The 19475-nt window shown below is 35.5% G+C and overlaps 1 protein-coding gene across 1 annotated transcript in view; it reads left to right on the top strand.

The window, feature by feature from the left end:
- Positions 1–19475, top strand: part of PIK3C3 (phosphatidylinositol 3-kinase catalytic subunit type 3) — a 166074-nt gene that overhangs the window by 133147 nt on the left and 13452 nt on the right. The window contains exons 21-22 of the mRNA XM_040264327.1: positions 943–1017; positions 14789–14957. Of these exons, the coding sequence (XP_040120261.1) occupies positions 943–1017; positions 14789–14957 (244 nt within the window). The remainder of the gene's footprint in view (positions 1–942; positions 1018–14788; positions 14958–19475) is intronic.

The raw sequence follows: 19475 nt of genomic DNA on the forward strand, positions 1-19475 counted from the left end.
TACCAACCTAATAATTGAAGATTGATCTAATGGTAATGTCATTGCTTAAGTCATTTTTGGACTTCCGGTGTGGCCTTCAGATCATGTATCAAATGAACATTAATAATATTAATTGAATTTAGACAGGATTAATGCCGTTATTAACAAGTGGTCTGATTTTTATTTTCCTTAGTGACTGAAATAAATATATGTTTGTAAATACTGGCATAGTCATACATGTATTTGCAAATTGTATTTATTGTTAGGTTATTAATGAGAAACAGCAGAAAAAAATCAGCTTCAAACAGATGTTATTTGCTTAAATTTTTTGAGCATTTTTCAACATGTGCCAGGTTTCCAGATTTTGACAAAGAAAAAAATGAGACAATGACTGGTCCTGCTTATGTAATTTTTCATAATTTAGAGGATTATGCTATGAACTTCATACATGTTTTTAAAACTCAAGTGAATTCATTCATTGTTCTGTCTGCTGGCACTTCAAGATTATTTCTCTAAAATTTGTTTTAATTTTACATTTACTTTTGTCATTGTGTAGATAAGATGGTTTTGGTATGATTGACTTCATTATGTATGTTTCCATGACCCTTTTTTCACTGTCATTCTTAACATGTACCCAGTTCGAAGTGAGAAATGATAGACACGTGTTACAATTAAGGTTTCTACAATCTCACTTTGGTTAAAGTGACTTTTTAACAATTTGACAGAATTTTGCACGATATTTTTTCTGATGGAAATAATAATTTGAATTTCAAGTGATAACTGCTTCATAGAATCAAAGGTTACATATTTTCTTTGAAAATTTAGGTAAGAAATCGAAAAGAGTAGTAATCAGTTTAAAGTTAAATTAGCTCAAACTGCTTTTGTATTCAGTTGTATGTGTAACCTGGTTTGCGTGTGTTTTTCACAATTCTTTTGCTTTTTGTTTTTGACCTGTTGCTGCAGCTGGATATTGCGTGATTACATATATTCTTGGAGTAGGAGACAGGCACCTGGATAACCTCTTGTTGACAAAAACAGGTAATAATGGCTAGTAGAAGATACATGTTTTATATGCCAATGATTTTTGCTGTCGAATCTACTTCATAATAAAATAAGTTGCCTAAGTGAATATAAATTGTAGTCTTAGAAATCCCTATATGATACTTTTAAGGACATATAAAGGAAATGCCTATACTTTTAAGAATTTCTATAGTAGAAATCCTGCAGATGATTATATAGCCTTTACTTCTTGAAATGCCTCCTCTAGTAGAAAGCCCTTATTGTCTGCAAGTAGTCCAGTTTATTACTGTACAGCTCTAGTTTTAGAGTGTTTAAATATTCTCTTATCAAACAACACCAATAAGTCACAGTATCAGTCAACACTGAAATCACATTAACCTCCACCTTTAATTCTTTACCTTTTCCCCTTGGAGGTATTTGGAATAACTGTTCTCATCCTGCTTCTTCCTATTAACTCCTTGGCCCGATGCTTTAAACACCTTCTCTGTGCAAACAACTTCCAAACTTTCTCTATTTCAATCGATTTCACTAGCTATTTACTTGAAATCCTAAATATACAGCTAGTTGTAAAAGTTATTTTCTTCTTCCACTACCTGCCTAATAAACTGTTCCTTGCTTGATTTTCCCATCTTAACAGATAGGAACATCATCTACTCATTTGTTTAAGCCTCAGAGTTGAGAGTTGTTTTTAATTCCACTATTGGCTTCATTTCACATATCGAACATATATTATCAGATTGTATCTACTGCTCACTATTTCAATAAGGAAGTTAACCCCTCTCTTCATTTCCACTGCTTTGACCCCATTTGAAACCACCAGTATCTTTTGCCCAAACTGTTTGATTAAAATATGAACTCTTTAATGTAGGCATTGTGGCTTGCCCAACCGGTTTGAATGTCTGAATGTAAAATCACTCCTGTGTTGAGCCAGTGCTCTTGTTTTGTTCTTCCTGGGAAGCTCTTCTGTCAGATCTCTGCAAGACTTTGGTTACTAAGCTCAAGTTTGAATGGCATCTTTTTAGAATAGCCTTTTCTAACTCTTGAGCCTGAAATAATGTATACCTGCCACCCCACCCCTCTCCATTACTCTCTACTTACTCTTGTTTTCTTTGAAGCACTTATCACTAGCTTAAGTTATCTTTTTTTCAAATACAATTCAACAAGTATTTATTAAGCACCTACTATATTTTAGGTGTTGTTCTAGGTGCAGGGGATACGAAACAAAAGAGACAGAAATCCTAGCTCTCTTGGAGCTTATTGACTTCTTAACATCATCCATCCTCTTCCATTCAGGATGTAAGTTCCCCGAGAACAAGGACCTTGTCCATTCACTGTGCCTCCAGAGCCTTGAACAACATTCAGCTAAAATGTTTGATAAATTATTGTTGAATTAATGAATAAATATTTCTTTTCTTCTATAGAGCTTTTTCTTCCCTATGCCATATGATCCAAGTTTTTTCCCCTCCACAGAAAGTAGATTTTAAAGTACCCTTAAAATAGTCTCTCAGGTAATGATATTATCTATTAGTCTTTTCTGCAAATTTTCATGCCAAGAATTTAACATCCAGTGTAGCCTCACTAACTGCTAGTATAATAACTGTGTCATTTATGTAATCTGAAATTTCATATATTCAACTTTAAATCTTTAGTGTGAAAAATTATCTGGTAAAATTTGCATGTGGAACTATGTCTGTATCAAGGCCATACAATCCCTTTAATAATCAAAGCCTGAAGGAATGTAACCAAATTGAATTGGAGGTTGGAGGTTCTTGCCACATTTATTCATTTAGTAAAGTATATTTTTATAAAATGTTATGCTGTATTTGGAAAAAATAATAATTTAGAAAATATTTACCTGTGTTGTTTTTTAGCTCTCTTTTTCAGTTGAATCTTTTAACCACAGATCAAACTACAAAAATAATTACATTTGTTTTTATATTGTATTCATTTTATAACCACAGTGGAATTCTTTAATGTATAGAGTAGCAGTATATCTATAATATTTAGGTGTTGTTCTAGGTGCTGGCAATTCACAGATCTTACCTGTCTCTTCTTTTAGAAGTTGATAAATAAGAGACCTTTTTCTGTTGGACTTTTGAGAACTGTTCTGTCTTATTTGTCTATGTGTATTGATAGGGATACTTTAAGAGTTAAGATTTGGAAAGAAAGGTCTATCTAATATACTTTTTTGGCCCCGGTCATAGATACTTGAAGAGAAGGAAATGGCAACCCACTCTAGTATTCTTGCCTAGAGAATCCTGTGGACAGAGGAGCCTGGTGGGCTGCTGTCTATGGGGTCTCACAGAGTCAGACATGACTGAAGTGACTTACCATGCATGCATGCATTGGAGAAGGAAATGGCAACCCACTCCAGTATTCTTGCCTGGAGAATCCCAGGGACAGAGGAGCCTGGTGGGCTACAGTCCATGGGGTCGCACAGAGTCGGACACGACTGAAGCAACTTAGCAGCAGCAGCAGCATAGATACTTGTGGAAACCGAATTCTAAAATTTCAGGAACAGATTTTAAACTTCTTGTCACCAGTTTTCCACTAGAGGGTGCTCTAAATTTTGTTTTTGAAAAATAAAAACTTAACCTTAAAATGTGCTCGGTAGAAAGCATGTCTGTTTCTTTTAAAACAGCATTTCTCTAAGTTATTTCTTCTTAATCTCTCTAATTATTTCATCAATTTATATTATACAGAAGGTGAAAGTGAAGTTGCTCAGTTGTGTCCGAACTCTTTGCGACCCCACGGCCTGTAGCCTACCAAGCTCCTCGGTCCATGGGATTTTCCAGGCAAGAGTGCTGGAGTGGAGTGCCATTTCCTGCTCCGGGGGATCTTCCCGACCCAGGGATCAAACCCGGGTCTCCCGCATTGTAGGCAGATGCTTTACTGTCTGACCTACCAGAGAAGCCCAAGCATTTTAAATCTTCCTCACTGGGATAAATATTTTCAGTTCTGGGGTTTAGACTGAATGAAATTGAATTATGTAAGGAAAAACAAGTTATATCAAGACAAATGGAAGTATAATACATTTCTCAACTTCCTGAAGTTTATAATGATTTATTTTAAAATGTTTGTGTCTCTAGTTGTTTTTTACTAACAGTCCATATTTCAAAGTAGTTTCAAGTTATATTAATTACATATGTTATAATTTAAATAGAGCTTCCCTGGTGGCTCAGGCAGTAAAGAATCTGCCTGAAATGTGGGAGACCTGGGTTCGATCCCTGGGTTGGGAAGATCGCCTGGAGAAGGAAATGACAACCCTCTCCAGTATCCTTGCCTGGAAAATCCCATGGACAGAGAAGCCTGGTGGGCTACAGTCCATGGGGTCACAAAGAGTTGGACATGTCTGAGCAGCTAACACACACACACACACACAATTTAAGCTATATCATATATATAATGGAAGTTGCTCTGTCATGTTTGACTTATCATGTGCAACTCCATGGACTGTAGGGGTTAGTATGTCATTATAGGAGTTAATATGTCAGGCTCTGAAGTCAAATTCTTTGAATTTAAATGGTCCTTCCACCATTGGATGACTGAGCATGTTATCTATCTGTGTCTCAGTCTCCTCTTCTCAATGTATAATAATAGAATCTCTCTCCTGGTGTGAGAGTTGAACGATTTAATATGGTAGAATTTTGTATGGTACTGAGTACCTAGTAAACATTCCTTTTGGGCTATTATAGTTTTGTTTATTTCACCACCAGAAAAAAAGAATACATTCCTTTTTTGACTTGTATAGCTGTTATCACAATTGATAACAGCTGGAATTATAATTTTAGAGAGAAGCAAGCAATGTATTTCTAATTTTTTTTTCTACTCCAGAATCTTAACGCCTTCAAGTTACTGCTCTCTGAATTCTCTTTTGAGAGGCTCATTATTTTAATAATATAGGAAGGTTTTTAGAAGAAAAAGTTTGATTGATGATTTAATGCTATTCTTTCAATACTATTGCCTGAAAAATCCCATGGACAGAGGAGCCTGGTAGGCTACAGTCCATGGGGTCGCAAAGAGTCGGACATGACTGAGCGACTTCACTTTCACTTTTTCAGTGTTTTAAGGTGAAAGTGAATGTGAAAGTTGCTCAGTCATGTCCAACTCTTTGTGACCCCAATTTTCCAGCTGAGAATACTGGAGTGCCTTTCTCTTCTCCAGGGGATCTTCCCAACCCAGGGGAAGATTTATTTTATTTTAAAAATAAATATGATTATTTGTTTTATATTTTTAGGACATATTTTCAGGATATCGTGAATTCATGATATTCAAAATCTTAAGTAGAATGAACTTAGTTACTATTCAAATGGTCATGCTTTCTCAGCTGTTTGCACTTGTTATTCAGTTTGGAGGATTAAGCATACTGTAAAGTCTAAAACTACAGACTTATTTTCTTAATGTGCTTGTTTATTCTCTGGAATATGAGAGAAGGGAATATAAAGAAAGTTTTGTGCGTAGTAGGCACCCAATAAATGTTTTGAAAGAAATAAATGAACTAGGTTTTTTCATATCATTTTTTGTCTTTCTGCAGGTTACAGAAAAATCTATATCCTATCAAAACTTATTTTTACTATAGACTGTGGACATACTGTTATTTATCAGTTTGATTTGTATTTCTCAGTTGATATATACAGAAGAGAGCCAAACACATAAGACCTTCCCTTTTTATCCATAAAAACTTTTTTAGTCTTTATTGATCATTACTTTAGATGTTTAGTGAGAACTTGTCTTCATGAGAATAGTTTTCTTTTTAACATTATTTAAAATTTGATCTTTTGAAAGTTTCTTAAATATTCAGTGTCAGGAAGTAAGTCTTTTGTTTACTGAAACCTGTCATAAGGAAAATGTTAATAGTTTCCTTAAAGCTGCCTTTTTTTTTTTAAAGGTTCTTTGAGAAGAGCATTGTTTCTTCTCATAGAGGTAATAAAAAGTAATAGAGAGCTATACTCATTGTGCCTAAGGAGACAGAGATTACTTCATGAAAAGAGTAATTTAGATGGGGTCGTTAAGAACGGGTTGGATTTGTGTGGGATGCAAATGGAGAAAAATATGCAGTCCAATAAAATACCCCGAAGCTGAAATAAGCCAAGCCTTTTCAGGTAATATATAGTCTGGTTGGAGAAATTTGAAGTCAGATTGTGGAGAAAAGTCAGTCTACTTCCTTTTGGATCACCTATTATATGACAAAGCTTAATTCATGTCACTGAAACTGAAGTAAAACTATAGATTAGAGTAGTAAATATTTTAATATAAGTTTTATCAGATTATGTATTCCTTAATGCTGCATAGACACTATTTTGCTTCAAAATGAATAACTTGAGAGATTACATTTTGGTGTATTTTTAAAAATTCGAAGTTTCATAAATGAAAAGATTAAATAATTATTTTCATAGTAACCTATAACCAGAAAAAGTGTCAATTTTTAAGCTAGTGAAGTTGAACAGCACAAGGAAACTCTAACCATTGGTCTGAATCATCATTTAGATGGTTCATCTTGCCACTGTCCACTCCACAATGACCTAACTGAAGCCGAGAGTTGTACTCCTGGACGTAAAGTAGATCAGAAATCCTCAAGCTTCTGAGTGTATCAGAATCATCAGGAGAGCCAGTTGAAATACACACTGCTGGTCCCCAGGCTTAGATCTGATAGGGCCTGAGAATTTGTTTTAGTAGCAAAGAATTAGATATGATAGGGCCTGAGGCTTTGTCTTAATAGCAAAGAACACTATGAGTAATTATCTGAAATGGTAATTAAGATTCTTCTTCCTTTTTAAAATCCTTTTTTTTTTAATTAACTTTTTAAAACATTTTATTGTATATTGGAGTATAGCCAATTCACACTGTTGTGATAGTTTCAGGTGGACAGCAAAGGGACTCAGCCGTATATATATGTATCCATTCTCCCCCAATCTCCCCTCTCATCCAGACTGCCACGTAACATTGAGCACAGTCCCTTGTGCTATACAGTTAATTTCTTGTTGGTTATCCATTTTAAATACAGGAGTTTGTTCCTGCCCATCCCAAATTCCCCAACTATCCCTTCCCCCAGTTTCCCCCCCATAACCATAAATTCGTTCTCTAAGTCTGTGAGTCTGTTTCTGTAAAAGGTATCATATGATATTTCTCTTTCTCTGTCTGACCTACTTCACTCAGCATGATAATCTCTAGGTCCATCCATGATGCTGCAAATGGCATTATTTTATTTTTAACGGCTGAGTATTATTCCTTTGTTTATCTGTACCACATCTTCGTTATCCATCTCTGTTGAAAAACATTTAGGTTGCTTCCGTGTCTTGGCTATTGTCAACAGTCCTGCAGGAGCATCAGGGCGCATGTGTCCTTTCAGATCATGTTTTTCTCCAGATATATGCCCAGGAATGGGGTTTCTGGGTCACATGTAGCTCTATTTTTGTTTTTTTAAGGAAACTTCACACTGTTCTCCGTAGTGGCTGTACCAATTTACATTCCTACCAACACTGTAGAGGGGTTCCCTTCTCTCTGTATCCTCTCCAGCATTTATTGTCTGTGGATTTTGATTATGGCCCTTTTGACTGGTGTGAGGCAGTATCTTGTTATAGTTTTTATTTTTATTTCTCTATTAAACAGCAGTGTTGAATAACTTTTCATGTGCCTCTTGGCATCTGTATGTCTTCTCTGGAGAAATGTCTATTTCGGTCTTTTGCCCATTTTTTGATTGGGTTGTTTTTATGATATTAAGCCCCATGAGCTGTTTGTAAGTTTTGGAGACTAATCCATTGTTGATTGCATTATTTGCAGCTATTTTCTCCCATTCTATGGGTTATCTTTTTGTCTTCTCTGATTTTGCTATACAAAAGCTTTTGAGCTTAATTAGATTTCTATTACTGTGATTTATGTCAAAGAGTATTTTGCCTATGTTTTCTTCTATGAGCTTTATACTGTCTGCTCTTAAATTTAGGTTTTTAATCCATTTTGAGTTCATTTTGTGTATGTTGTTAAAGAATGTTCTAATTTCTTTCTTTTTTTTTTACACATAGCTGTCCAGTTTTTCCAATTTATTGAAGAGACTGTCTTTTCTCCATTGTATATTCTTCCTCCTTTGTCAAAGATAAGTTGCCTACAGATATGTGGGTTTATTTCTGGATTTTCTATCCTATTCATTGATCTACATTTCTGGTTTTGTGCCAGATTCATACTATTTTGATGACTGTAGCTTTGCAGTATAGTCTGAAACCAGGAAGCCTGATTCCTCCAACTGCATTTTTCTTTCTTAAAGTTGCTTTGGCTCTTCAGGGTCTTTTGTGTCTCCATACAAATTTAAAATTTTTTTCTAGTTTTGTGAAAAATGCCACTGTAGATTGCCTTGTGTAATATAGTCATTTTGGCAATATTGATTCTTCCATCCAAGAACATGGTATACCTTTCCATCTGTTTGTGTCATCTTCAGTTTCTTTCATCATTATCTTACACTTTTCAGAGTACAGGTGTTTTGTCTCATTGGATAGGGTTATTCCTAGGTATTTTATACTTTTTGATGCAATACTAAATGTGGTTGTTTCTTTAATTTCTTTCTAATCTTTTGTTGTTAGTATATAGAAATGCAGCATATTTTTGTGCTCTAATTTTGATCCTGAAACTTCTCCAAATTCATTGATGAGGTCTAGTAGCTTTTGGTAGCATCTTTAGGATTTTCTCAGATGGTAAAGCATCTGTCTACAATGTGAGAAACCTGGGTTTGATCCCTGGGTTGGAAAGATTCCCTGAAGAAGGAAATGGCAACCCACTCCAGTACTCTTGCCTTGAAAATCCCATGGATGGAGGAGCTTGTGCAGGCTACTATCCATGGGGTCGCAAAGAGTCAGGCACAACTGAGCGATTTCACTTTCACTTTAGGATTTTCTGTGTATAATATCATGTCATCTGCAAACAGTGACTGTTTTTCTTTCCAATTTGGATTCCTTTTATTTCTTGTTCTCTGATTGCTGTGGCTAGGATATCCAAAATTATGTTGAATAAAAGCAGAGAAAGTGGATATCCTTGTCTTGGTCCTGATCTTAGAGAAAATGTTTTCAGCTTTTCACTGTTGAGTATGATGTTAGCTATAGATTTGTTGTATATGGTCTTTATTATGTTGAGGTATGTACACTCCATGCTCAGTTTCTGGAGAACTTTTATCATAAATAGTTGCTGAGTTTTGTCAAAACCTTTTCCTGCATCTTTTGAAATGATCGTGTGTTTTTATCCTTCAATTTTTTGATGTGGTGTATCACAATGATTTTCGGATAGTGAAAAATCCTTGACTCCTTGGGTTAAATCCCACTGTTCATGGTGTTTGATTCTTTTAATGTATTGTTGGATTCAGATTCCTAGTATTTTGTTGAGGATTTCTGCACCTGTGTTCATCAGTGATTTTTGCCCTGTGATTTTCCTTTTTTTTGTGATATCTTTGGTTTTTGTGTCAAGGTGATGATGGACTCATAGACTGAGTTTGATAGTTTTCTTTCCTCTGCAATTTTTTTGAACAGTTTCAGAAGGATTATTGTTAGCTCTTCTTGGAATTTGCCTGTGAAGTCATCAGGTCCTGGACTTTTGTTTGTTGGGACTTTTTAAATCACAGTTTCAATTTCAGTGCAGTGATTGGTCTCTTCATATTTTCTATTTCTTCCTCTTTCAGTCTTGGGAGAATGTACCTTTCTAAAAATTTGTCCATTTTTTTCCAGGTTGTCCACTTGGCATACATGTTATTGCATACTTGTTGCTCTTACAGTTGTTTGTAAGAGTCTCTTATGATCCTTTGGGTAAAGGTTTATCAATTTTGTTTATCTTTTCAAAGAACCAGATTTTAGTTTCATTGATCTTTGAATTTTTTTTTGACGGGGGAGGTCTCTGTTTCATTTATTTCTACTCTGATCTTTATGATTTCTTTCCTTCTGCTAACTTTGATTCTGTTTATTATTCTTTCTCTGGTTGCTTTAGGTGTAAGGTTAGGTTGTTTATTTGAGATATTTCTTGTTTCCTGAGGGAAGATGGTATCATTGTAAACATCCTCCTCAGAATTGCTTTTGATGTATTGTATAGGTTTTGAATTGATGTGCTTTTCATTTTCATTTGTCTCTAGGTATTTGATTTCTTCACTGTTTTTCTTGTAGTTTATTTCTAATCTCATAGCATTGTGATTGGAAAAGGTGTAAAGATTTCAGTTTTCTTCATTTTATCAAGGCTCGCCTTGTTGCCCGGACCGTGGTCAATCCTAGACAATGTTCCATGTGCACTTGAGAAGTATGTATATTATGCTCTTGCATAGAATGCTCTTTAAATATCAATTAAATATCAATTAAGTCAGTCTCATCTGATGTTTCATTTAAGGCTCTATCCTTACTGATTTTCTGTCTAGATGATATGTCCATTGATGAAATGGGGGACATGAGAGATTCCAGTAGAGAGAATAAGCAGAGGTATAAAAAAAACAATAAGTACAGTTTTGAGATTGGTTCCATTTAATTATTAAATAGACAAAAGGAAAATTAAGAGAAACTCTACACTAAAAATTGTCTTCACCTATAATTTAAAAAATACTTCCATGTCACTAATGCAAATAGTCTTCCCTAGTGGCTCAGATGGTAAAGAATCTGCCTGCAGTTCAAGAGACCCAGGTTCAGTCGCTATGTCAGGAAGATCCCCTGGAGAAGGAAATGGCAATCCACTCCAGTATTCTTGGCTGGAGAATTCCGTGGACAGAGAAGCTTGGCGGGCTTCGGTCCATGTGGTCACAAAGAATTAGAAAGGCAAATAACAGGAAAATTTAATTAACACCTCTTATTCTCTTTATACTTCCAGTCAGGGACAAAATAAGGTAGTTAAAGTGAACATTAAGTTTGTTTTATGTACACTTTGCCCCTTGACTATTTAACATCATAGATTTGAATAAGACACACTCCCTGAATTTTTTAAATATTTTCTTAAATTTCATGAAGTGCATTTTAAAATCTCCTAAAATTTAAATTTACAGATATTAACTTTAAAAAGCCATTCTTTTCTTTATGAAGATGAATTTTCTTAAAACATTGATAGCCTCTTTTCAAAATACATTCCTCTTTGAACTTGCAATGCATAGTAATAGTTTAATAGTTAGATACTGAATCTTTTATACCTTATAATTATTAATTTTGCTCTTTGAGAATTTTCTTACAAGAAGGATAGAAGTATACTCTTCATTTGCAGGCAGTGATGCAAGCTGAAATTGGAATTCCAGTAATGCCTGTTACGAAATGAAGAAAAGTGGGACTAAGTTTCCTATTAAAAGCATTGAGCCCATTAAATAAACTCCATGTGATGGTTGATACCATTTGATACATGATTTATTAAGGGAAGCAGTTTTGAATCAGAGGTTCTTAAGATAAGCTTTCTATTCAAGTGGTAGGTTTCAGTCAGAATTATATAGATAATAAGATGTTATTTAAATGATTAAATAAAACTAAGAAAGGATTATCTGTACCTGTGATATTGTAAGCTTCTCATTTCTTTACCTTGTGAAGGGTAGAATGGGATTTGTCTAACAAAGTAGATAATAAGTGGGAATTCCAGGGTAATGTCTGGGAAATAAATATTTGCTGATGCCACACAGAGACAATGAATGGGACATAAAGAGAAATTTTTAACAAGCAAACTTCTCCAGGTACCTCCCTGTCTAGGCACATAATTCATACTGTGATTAATCTATGGTGAATAGGTCCCTTCCTGGAACAGATCCTTTAACTAACAACATTTTTTTAGGCAGCTTTGGGGAAGGTCAAAGTTTCTTCCTCTTGAGATTTGCCTGGTTTCAGCTCAAAAATAATCTTTATGCCAAAAAGTTATTTTTGAGTGGAAAGTTGTGCCTCCCCTATAAGACTTTAATCAGCCCTCTGATTTTAACAGAATATTTTAAGCCTGGTATATCTTTTAAAAAAAGTAATGAGATAATTTCGATAAATGGAAAAACCGATTTTCAGTGCAATAGTTACATTAATGATAGCACAGGGAAACAAGATTTGCCACCCCAAAATGTTTCTGGCATTTCAAGCTGAAAACAGTCAATTCCTAAAAGCCCCTGGAAACACATTTGACCTTACCCCTAACTCCCTGAAAAGTTTAGATACAGTACCTATGCCAAGAATAGACCATTCAGCAGAAATATCTGCAAAGAATAGTCAGGTGTGATAGGTGAGGCTCCTGGAGATTTAGAGCCGACTCTGTGCAGTCTATGGGGTCGCACAGAGTTGGACACGACTGAAGTGACTTAGCAGCAGCAACAGCTGTGTCCTGTTGTCTCTGCAAGGCCTACCAAACATTTGTTTTCCTAACACTTGCTTTTCCATTTCCATGCTTCCTCACATCTGAAGTGTCAACCCTACCCCAACACCCTCCTTTGTCGTTAGCTAAAGATGGTATTTAGGGTGAGGGTTTCATCCATTTTGGGGAGTTACTTGGTTTTTCTGGATCTCTTTCCTGTATGTACGTGTGTATGTGTGTGTGTGCGCGCATGTGCTCAGTGATATCTTACTCTTTGTGACTCCATGAACTGTAGCCCACCAGGCTCCTCTCTCCACGATATTTTCCAAGCAAGGATACTGAAGCGGGGTATTTTATACCCCAGGACATCTTCCTGACCCGGGGATTGAACCCACATCTCTTGTGTCTCCTGCATTGGCAGGCCAATTCTTTACACTGAGCCACCTGGGAAGCCCCTTTGGTTTGATTTTCTCCTCTTAATATGTCTCATATCAATATAACTCTTAGTCCAGCCAGAGAACCTAGGAAAATAAAGGATAATTTCTTCTTCCTGCTCAATGACTACTTTTTCTATAGCCATGATATGATAATGTTTAAATCTCTGGTTAGTTGTTACTATGAGCATTCATTTTTAAGCTGTTGTTTCTCTTTGTATATGAACTCCCATGTCCCATATTTAGTATAGCTTCTGTCAATTCCAAATAATATGCAGTATAGTTTTCTGTACTATTGTGGGAAAATAGTGCTAGTATCTATCTTGAATTTCACTTAAATTTAATATTATTATTGCCTAAAATTTGAACTTTTTTATTACCTCGTGTTGGCAGTTTTGAAGTTCTTTCTCACTTTCAGAATTTAATGTATTGTTTAGTTTAAGGTATTATTAAACTATTATTTGTTTAGTAGTAGTAGTAGTATTTACTATTAAACTAATAAACTAGAATAATGTTATATTCTAGTTTAATTTATTATTTAGCTTTTCTTTGTAAGAAAGATGCCTGAAAGTATTGCAGAAAATAACATTGCTTATCTCTTTAATATTTAATTAATATATTGATATTTATTTTTGAACAAAATTCAGTATTTAAAATCTAGAGTGATGACTGTGTACCAAGTACTGTGTTAAGTATTAGCTATATTACCTCTTTTCATTCTGCCAGGAGATAATTATCAGTATTAACCTGTTTTGTAGGCTAGAAGGTAAGGCTTAGAAAGGTTAAGTAAGTAACTTTATCAGGGTCATGAACATGATCAAGGGCGATATGAAGTGTTTTACTAAAGGGCCTTTATACTCCTGACTCGGAGGCCTGCCAGGGGATCACTGCTTCCTGAGAGTTTGTTAAAACTGGAGTCAGTTCTGTGCCCATCTTTGTTTCGAATAGTGATCTAATGACACTGTTTATAATGTGTATAAAGTTCACAGATAATAGTGACAATGCTCAGAGAAAGGCATAGACAGAAGGGTAAGCTTAACATTTTAACTGGATAGAATCACTATCTAAAAATATTTTTCAAGATGGCTGAAGTATGTGAAAGTTCAATACAGTGCATCTCAAGAAGGAAAGTTTTTGGCTTGTGCCATTGAGGGAAAGAAATCTAACCTTCCCAAATGCATGATGGAAGAAAGGTTTTCACATAAAATAGGTCAGAATGCATTATAGGATAAATAAAAGTGGGCACATTGCACTAGGGAAGTTTTTGGTTGGCTTTTTAAATGAATCAGTGTCTTCATTCAACACTGAGTGCTTACTAAATGCTAGAAACTATTCTGAGGTTGGGAAAACAGGCCTAAATCCCTGCCTTAGTGGTACTTAGATTGTAGAATCCGAAGGGTTACTTTTAGTTTTTTAATGTGCCTACTTAGACCTACTTGTAAATTAAAGATGGTTTATGAATTCAGTGGTGGATCATTATCCAAAGTGAATCATCAGTGACATTCTTAAATATCTGACCTATGAGTTAAGATGACTGCTCAAGGATTTCTATTCATGGGCACTATAGTGTGTTCAGCCCTTGGCAGAGGTGAATACTATGCTTGGTTTCCTAGTCTGCAGCTAGTAAGTGACCCAGTTAATTGTAAATGGTTCAAATAAAGCTAACAATATAGTTTGAAATTTGGTAGATGTTTTTGAAGGTCGGGAGAATAGTGATAAGTTAAAGGGAAGGATTTATCTCAAGAATACTTAAAGAAATGATCCTCCTTTGGCATAAGAAATTTGCTACAGTATACTAATTTCTACTAATACTCTTGACAGTTGTCCAAGCTTTAGCCATTTTTGATTTTGGATATCTAAAAGTAATATTTTTAATTTTAAAATATTACCCTGGGATTTTAAGTATAGTTTCATCTGAAGGAATGTGAGCTTCAAAGAGCTAAAATATGCTCTGAAGGCTACTCCTGAGTCTCGAGTTACAGTATCAAACAATTTAATGGACTTCATCATGAACTAATATTCTTTATGAAGAGACACTGCTTTACCAATTGTGAGATACATATAAGATTCTGGAAACAAATGAATTTCTTATCAACATCCAGGCAAACTCTTCCACATAGACTTTGGATATATTTTGGGTCGAGATCCAAAGCCTCTGCCTCCTCCAATGAAGCTGAATAAAGAAATGGTGGAAGGAATGGGAGGCACACAGAGTGAACAGTATCAAGAGTTCCGAAAACAATGTTACACAGCTTTTCTCCACCTTCGAAGGTAAGTTGATTTGTTTGACGTAGAGAATTTTGGTAAATTCATTTCACATATCGAGAAAAATATTTGTTTAAATGTATTCCCTGGTGGTTCCGTGGTAAAGAATCCTCCTGCCAATGCAGGAGATGTGGGTTCAGTCCCTGGGCTGGGAACAACCTCTGGAGACTGAAGTATTCTTGCCTGGGAAATCCCATGGATAGAGGATCCTGGAGAGCTATAGTCCATGGGGTCGCTGAAGAGTTGGACATGACTTAGAGACTAAAACAATAACTACATTTTTTTATCATCATTCTTTTTCCGAATGACACAGGCAACAGTATTTGTTAATGTATATTTGATGACTGTTTTGATAAGCAGTCTGATTTCAAAGGAAAAAGACAATTTCTTGCTTTCTCACTAATTATCTGACTGCTAAATCCCACCAAATCCCAGGGAGGTTGACATTACACAAGAATGAACCATTTAGCTAACTTGGAATGATTAGTTAGATAATTTTTATTCTTTAATCAGCCTTAGTTTTAGTTCTTGAGGAACATTTGAGGTTTGTTAAACAATTGAATAAATGTTGCATATGGTTTTGTCTGTCTTTAGTACCACATCAGTCATTCTTCTTAAAAAAAAAAGCTATGAATTTTTTTCTCTATCCTTTTTTTCCCAAGGCCATTATATCTCTGCTTCCTTCATCCAAATTTACTTAGGACTGAACATCATGTATCATCAGGAAAAAGATAAATTAAAAGTCATGTTTGTTACATTCAGGACTTGGCTCTGATGATTAGTCAAAAATGACGAATCATTTCACCCTAACTCCATTTTTAACCTAACTAATGCAAAATGAATATTCTTAATCCACCAGAAAAATCCCAGCTTGGGAGACCACCTGTATTCTCTTCCAGGTGAATATATAACCAGTAGAAATGAGTTGCCTATGCATGTGGGCGCTGTCTTTTCTGTCTTTGTAACTTCAGTTTATGGACACTCAGAATATGTGTGTTGAATAAAAACCTTCAATAATTGTATGAAAATTCCTGCTTCATATCTTGAGTGAAGCCATGTTCCCAGGTCATATTGATGCTACTGGTCCCAGGTGAATGGCTGTCCTGTATTAATGAGTTTCATCTTTACAGTGGCTCACTAGGCCTTCACTGTTAACTCAGGCTCTACTGCTGTCACAGATTTTAATGTACATTTTACAGACAGCCACGTTATTATCCTTTGGGTGGTAGAGTGGCCCAATTTTACTTTCTAGAAATGCTGAAAGAATAATGAGAAGATCAGTGCCTGATGATGCAGAAGCACTTTCAGAGATGAAAGTTCCACTTTAATACGTGGAATTTTTATTTTAAAATAGTCATAGCTAGATGAAAGTTTGGCAATCTCAGTGAGGAGACAGACAAGATAATATGAAATGATAACTAGAGAAGTGTCAAAGGTGCTCTACCTTATTGAAAGCAGAAAGAAAACATCGAGCTTTATAAACGTTCGTTGATAATGGATTAGTAGTAATTCAGCAAAATGAGAAAATAGAGGCAGATTGTGCATAGCCAAAGTTAACTTTCTCACTACTAAGAAAAATCATGAAGACTAATCTACCTCATTTTATGTTAAGTCTTCATGAACATAGTTTTAATCTTTTTATTTTCAGCAATTTCACTGTTAAAATTAGCTGGGCCTTAATTTTTTTGTCAACATTTATTTTTTAATGTTGTATTTTAGAATATGCTTCTGTTAGTAAAAATTTCCTTTAGGACATAAGAATTAGCCAGATAGCCAAAAGTTTGTTTACAAGAATATTTGACACACTTATTATTAGGGTGTCAACCTTGTTCTTGTTCTTTTCATGGTTTTTGTTGATTGCTAATCAATAAGAAATCATTGAATACATTGTGACCATATAAACCAAGCAATCTCATTTGAACTAAGTTATGAATGGTTATAGTTATACAGATGCCAGAACACATTTTATGGAGTGATTTTCATGTAACAAAATGCATTGTTATACCAATAATGAATTGGAAATTTTATTTTTTGAATACTCTTATGGCAGCAGTAGTAATGCTCAAACATTGTAAATGTTAAGTATTGAAGGAAAACATAAACTTCTCTTAATCCATGTTTATGCCAAACACCACGCTAGACACTGGTGATACAAAGAGAGCCTAAACTTTTCAGTAAAAATACTGAAGTTAGGAATGCATTTTGCTGTATCAAGCAAAGTTCTTACACTGTCTTAGTCACCAGATGTCTTAAGTCACCAAATAGTGAATCTGTGGATCACACTACTTTTCATTTTTAACCTCATTTTTTTTCCCTCCTGGAACTAGTACACTTATTAAAGAAATATTTTTATAGAATTCTACTCTGATAGTCACTGCATGCAAAAAGGATAAACTGTAGGGGAAGCAGACCTCTGAAATGCTATAAGAACCTCACTTGATGTAGTTAATGATTTTTATTCTTAGTATTGAAGATTTTTACTGAAAAATCTAGGCCATCTTTGTATAGTCAATGAGTAACTTGATGATTGGTATAAACATGGGTAAGAGAAGTACACTGTGCTTAACCTTCTACTTTATCAAAATCTTATTTATATCACATCCATCCTTACAACGTTGTCTAGACTTGGTTTTGCACTTTTCTCACTCTCATTTTTTAAACCTTATCCTATATTTTCTTTTGATAATGGTTTTAAAGATTTTTAGTAACCGTAAATCTGTTTTTCTGGATAGGATTTGAATAACTAATGTTTAATTTCTGTTTGGTGTCACTGGTTCTGTTTTAAATAGAAAATGTAGGTTAGTGGCAACAGATGTAAAAGATTAATACAGTTGAAATGTAGTGACAAATAATCCGCAAAGTAATTGGATGTTTAAGCTTCTTAGAAAATATTCCACTTTATATTTATTTAAATTGTTTCCCTTTGCCATAATAATAGAAGCATGGGTGGTTTCATATATGTATATATGTGTGTATGTTCAGTCCTGTCCGACTCTTTGCAATCCCATGACTGTAGCCCACCAGGCTCCTCTATCCATGGAATTTTCTAGGCAAGAATACTGGAGTGGCTTGCCATTTCCTACTCCAGGGGTTTTTCCTGACCCAGGGATTAACACACGTCTCTTGCATATCCTGTACTGGCAGACAGATTCTTTACCACTGAGCACCTAGAAAGCCTAGTTACATTTATACCAACAGATAACCCAGAAACATTAATATGTGCTTTTTACAAAAGGGACACATATTGGGCTATAATAAAGGCAAACATTTTAACATAGACCCTAGCTGTGCATGAGAATCACTGGGGGTCTTTGTTGGGGAGGGGAGACCAAAACAGTTGCAGCCCATCAGCTTCAGTCGGCCTGGGACTTGGCCCAGGCATTGGTATTTTTAAAGAAACTTCCCAGGTGAATTTAATGGGCAGCCAGGTTTGAGAGCTCATGTACACTCGTAGTGGATTTATGTCAATGTATGGCAAAACCAATACAGTATTGTAAAGTAAAAAAGATAATAATAAAAAATAAAGAGCACCCAAAAAAAAAAAAAAAAAAACTGAGCCTTGCATTCCTCCCCTTGAGTTATCCTGTGGTAGATTTCTGAGATTTCCCCTATGGCAAGACTGGGAAAAATCCTATATAGTCAACAAAGCAGAGCATGAATTATTAAGGATTCACTGAAAGAGTATCATTGTTTTCATAACCTAATGCATAGCAGTCTTCTCCATGGACCTTCTGCTGTATCCATTTCCTACAAACCACAGAGCTTAAAGAAGTTCCTGGTGCCTTGAGTCCTTACAGCCTTCTCCATGGACCCTCTTCTGTATCCATTTCCTACAAACCACAGAGCTTAAAGAAGTTCCTGGTGCCTTGAGTCCTTACAGCCTTCTCCATGGACCCTCTGCTGTATCCATTTCCTACAAACCGCAGAACTTAAAGAAGGTCTTGATGCCTTCCTGCTCCGAAATGCCGTTTCTGAACCTTTCTTTCCTGGCCTTCTTAACAAAAGCATAGATGCACACCATGAAACCAGATAAATTACCTGCTGCTAACCATCAACTGCCTATTTCCCTGTCATTCTCCTCCACTGAAAACTTTCATTCTTTTCTTCAGGCCTGCTGCTGTAACTTAACATCTGCATAAATGGTCCAGCCGTGACCTGGCCTCTCAGGGCCTGGTTCTCATGTAAAGCCAGCCTTGGCCACTCCCTCTCATTAAGAGTCAAGTTAGCCCTTCAAACTCTTGATCCAGTGCTTTTCACTGTCTGAGCAACACACCGTCTGTCCTTACAGCTCTTTTCATTCCTCCATGTCTTCAATGTCAGTCTCATTACCCTACCACTGTATATAATATACCTGAATTCTCACTTTCCTCCTTCGCCCATTGAACTTTACAGCCTCAAACTGGAATCCCTCTTAACTGCCACAGCTAGGTGAGTGCCACTGGCTTCCATTAATAGTGGGGAGAAAACCAGGATATTGCTAACATTGTACTGCTGCCCTATTTCTTCCTTCTCCTTCTCAGTACA

This window comes from Oryx dammah, unplaced genomic scaffold (assembly GCF_014754425.2).
Source record: "Oryx dammah isolate SB20612 unplaced genomic scaffold, SCBI_Odam_1.1 HiC_scaffold_22, whole genome shotgun sequence".
In the NCBI taxonomy this organism is placed as follows: domain Eukaryota; kingdom Metazoa; phylum Chordata; class Mammalia; order Artiodactyla; family Bovidae; genus Oryx; species Oryx dammah.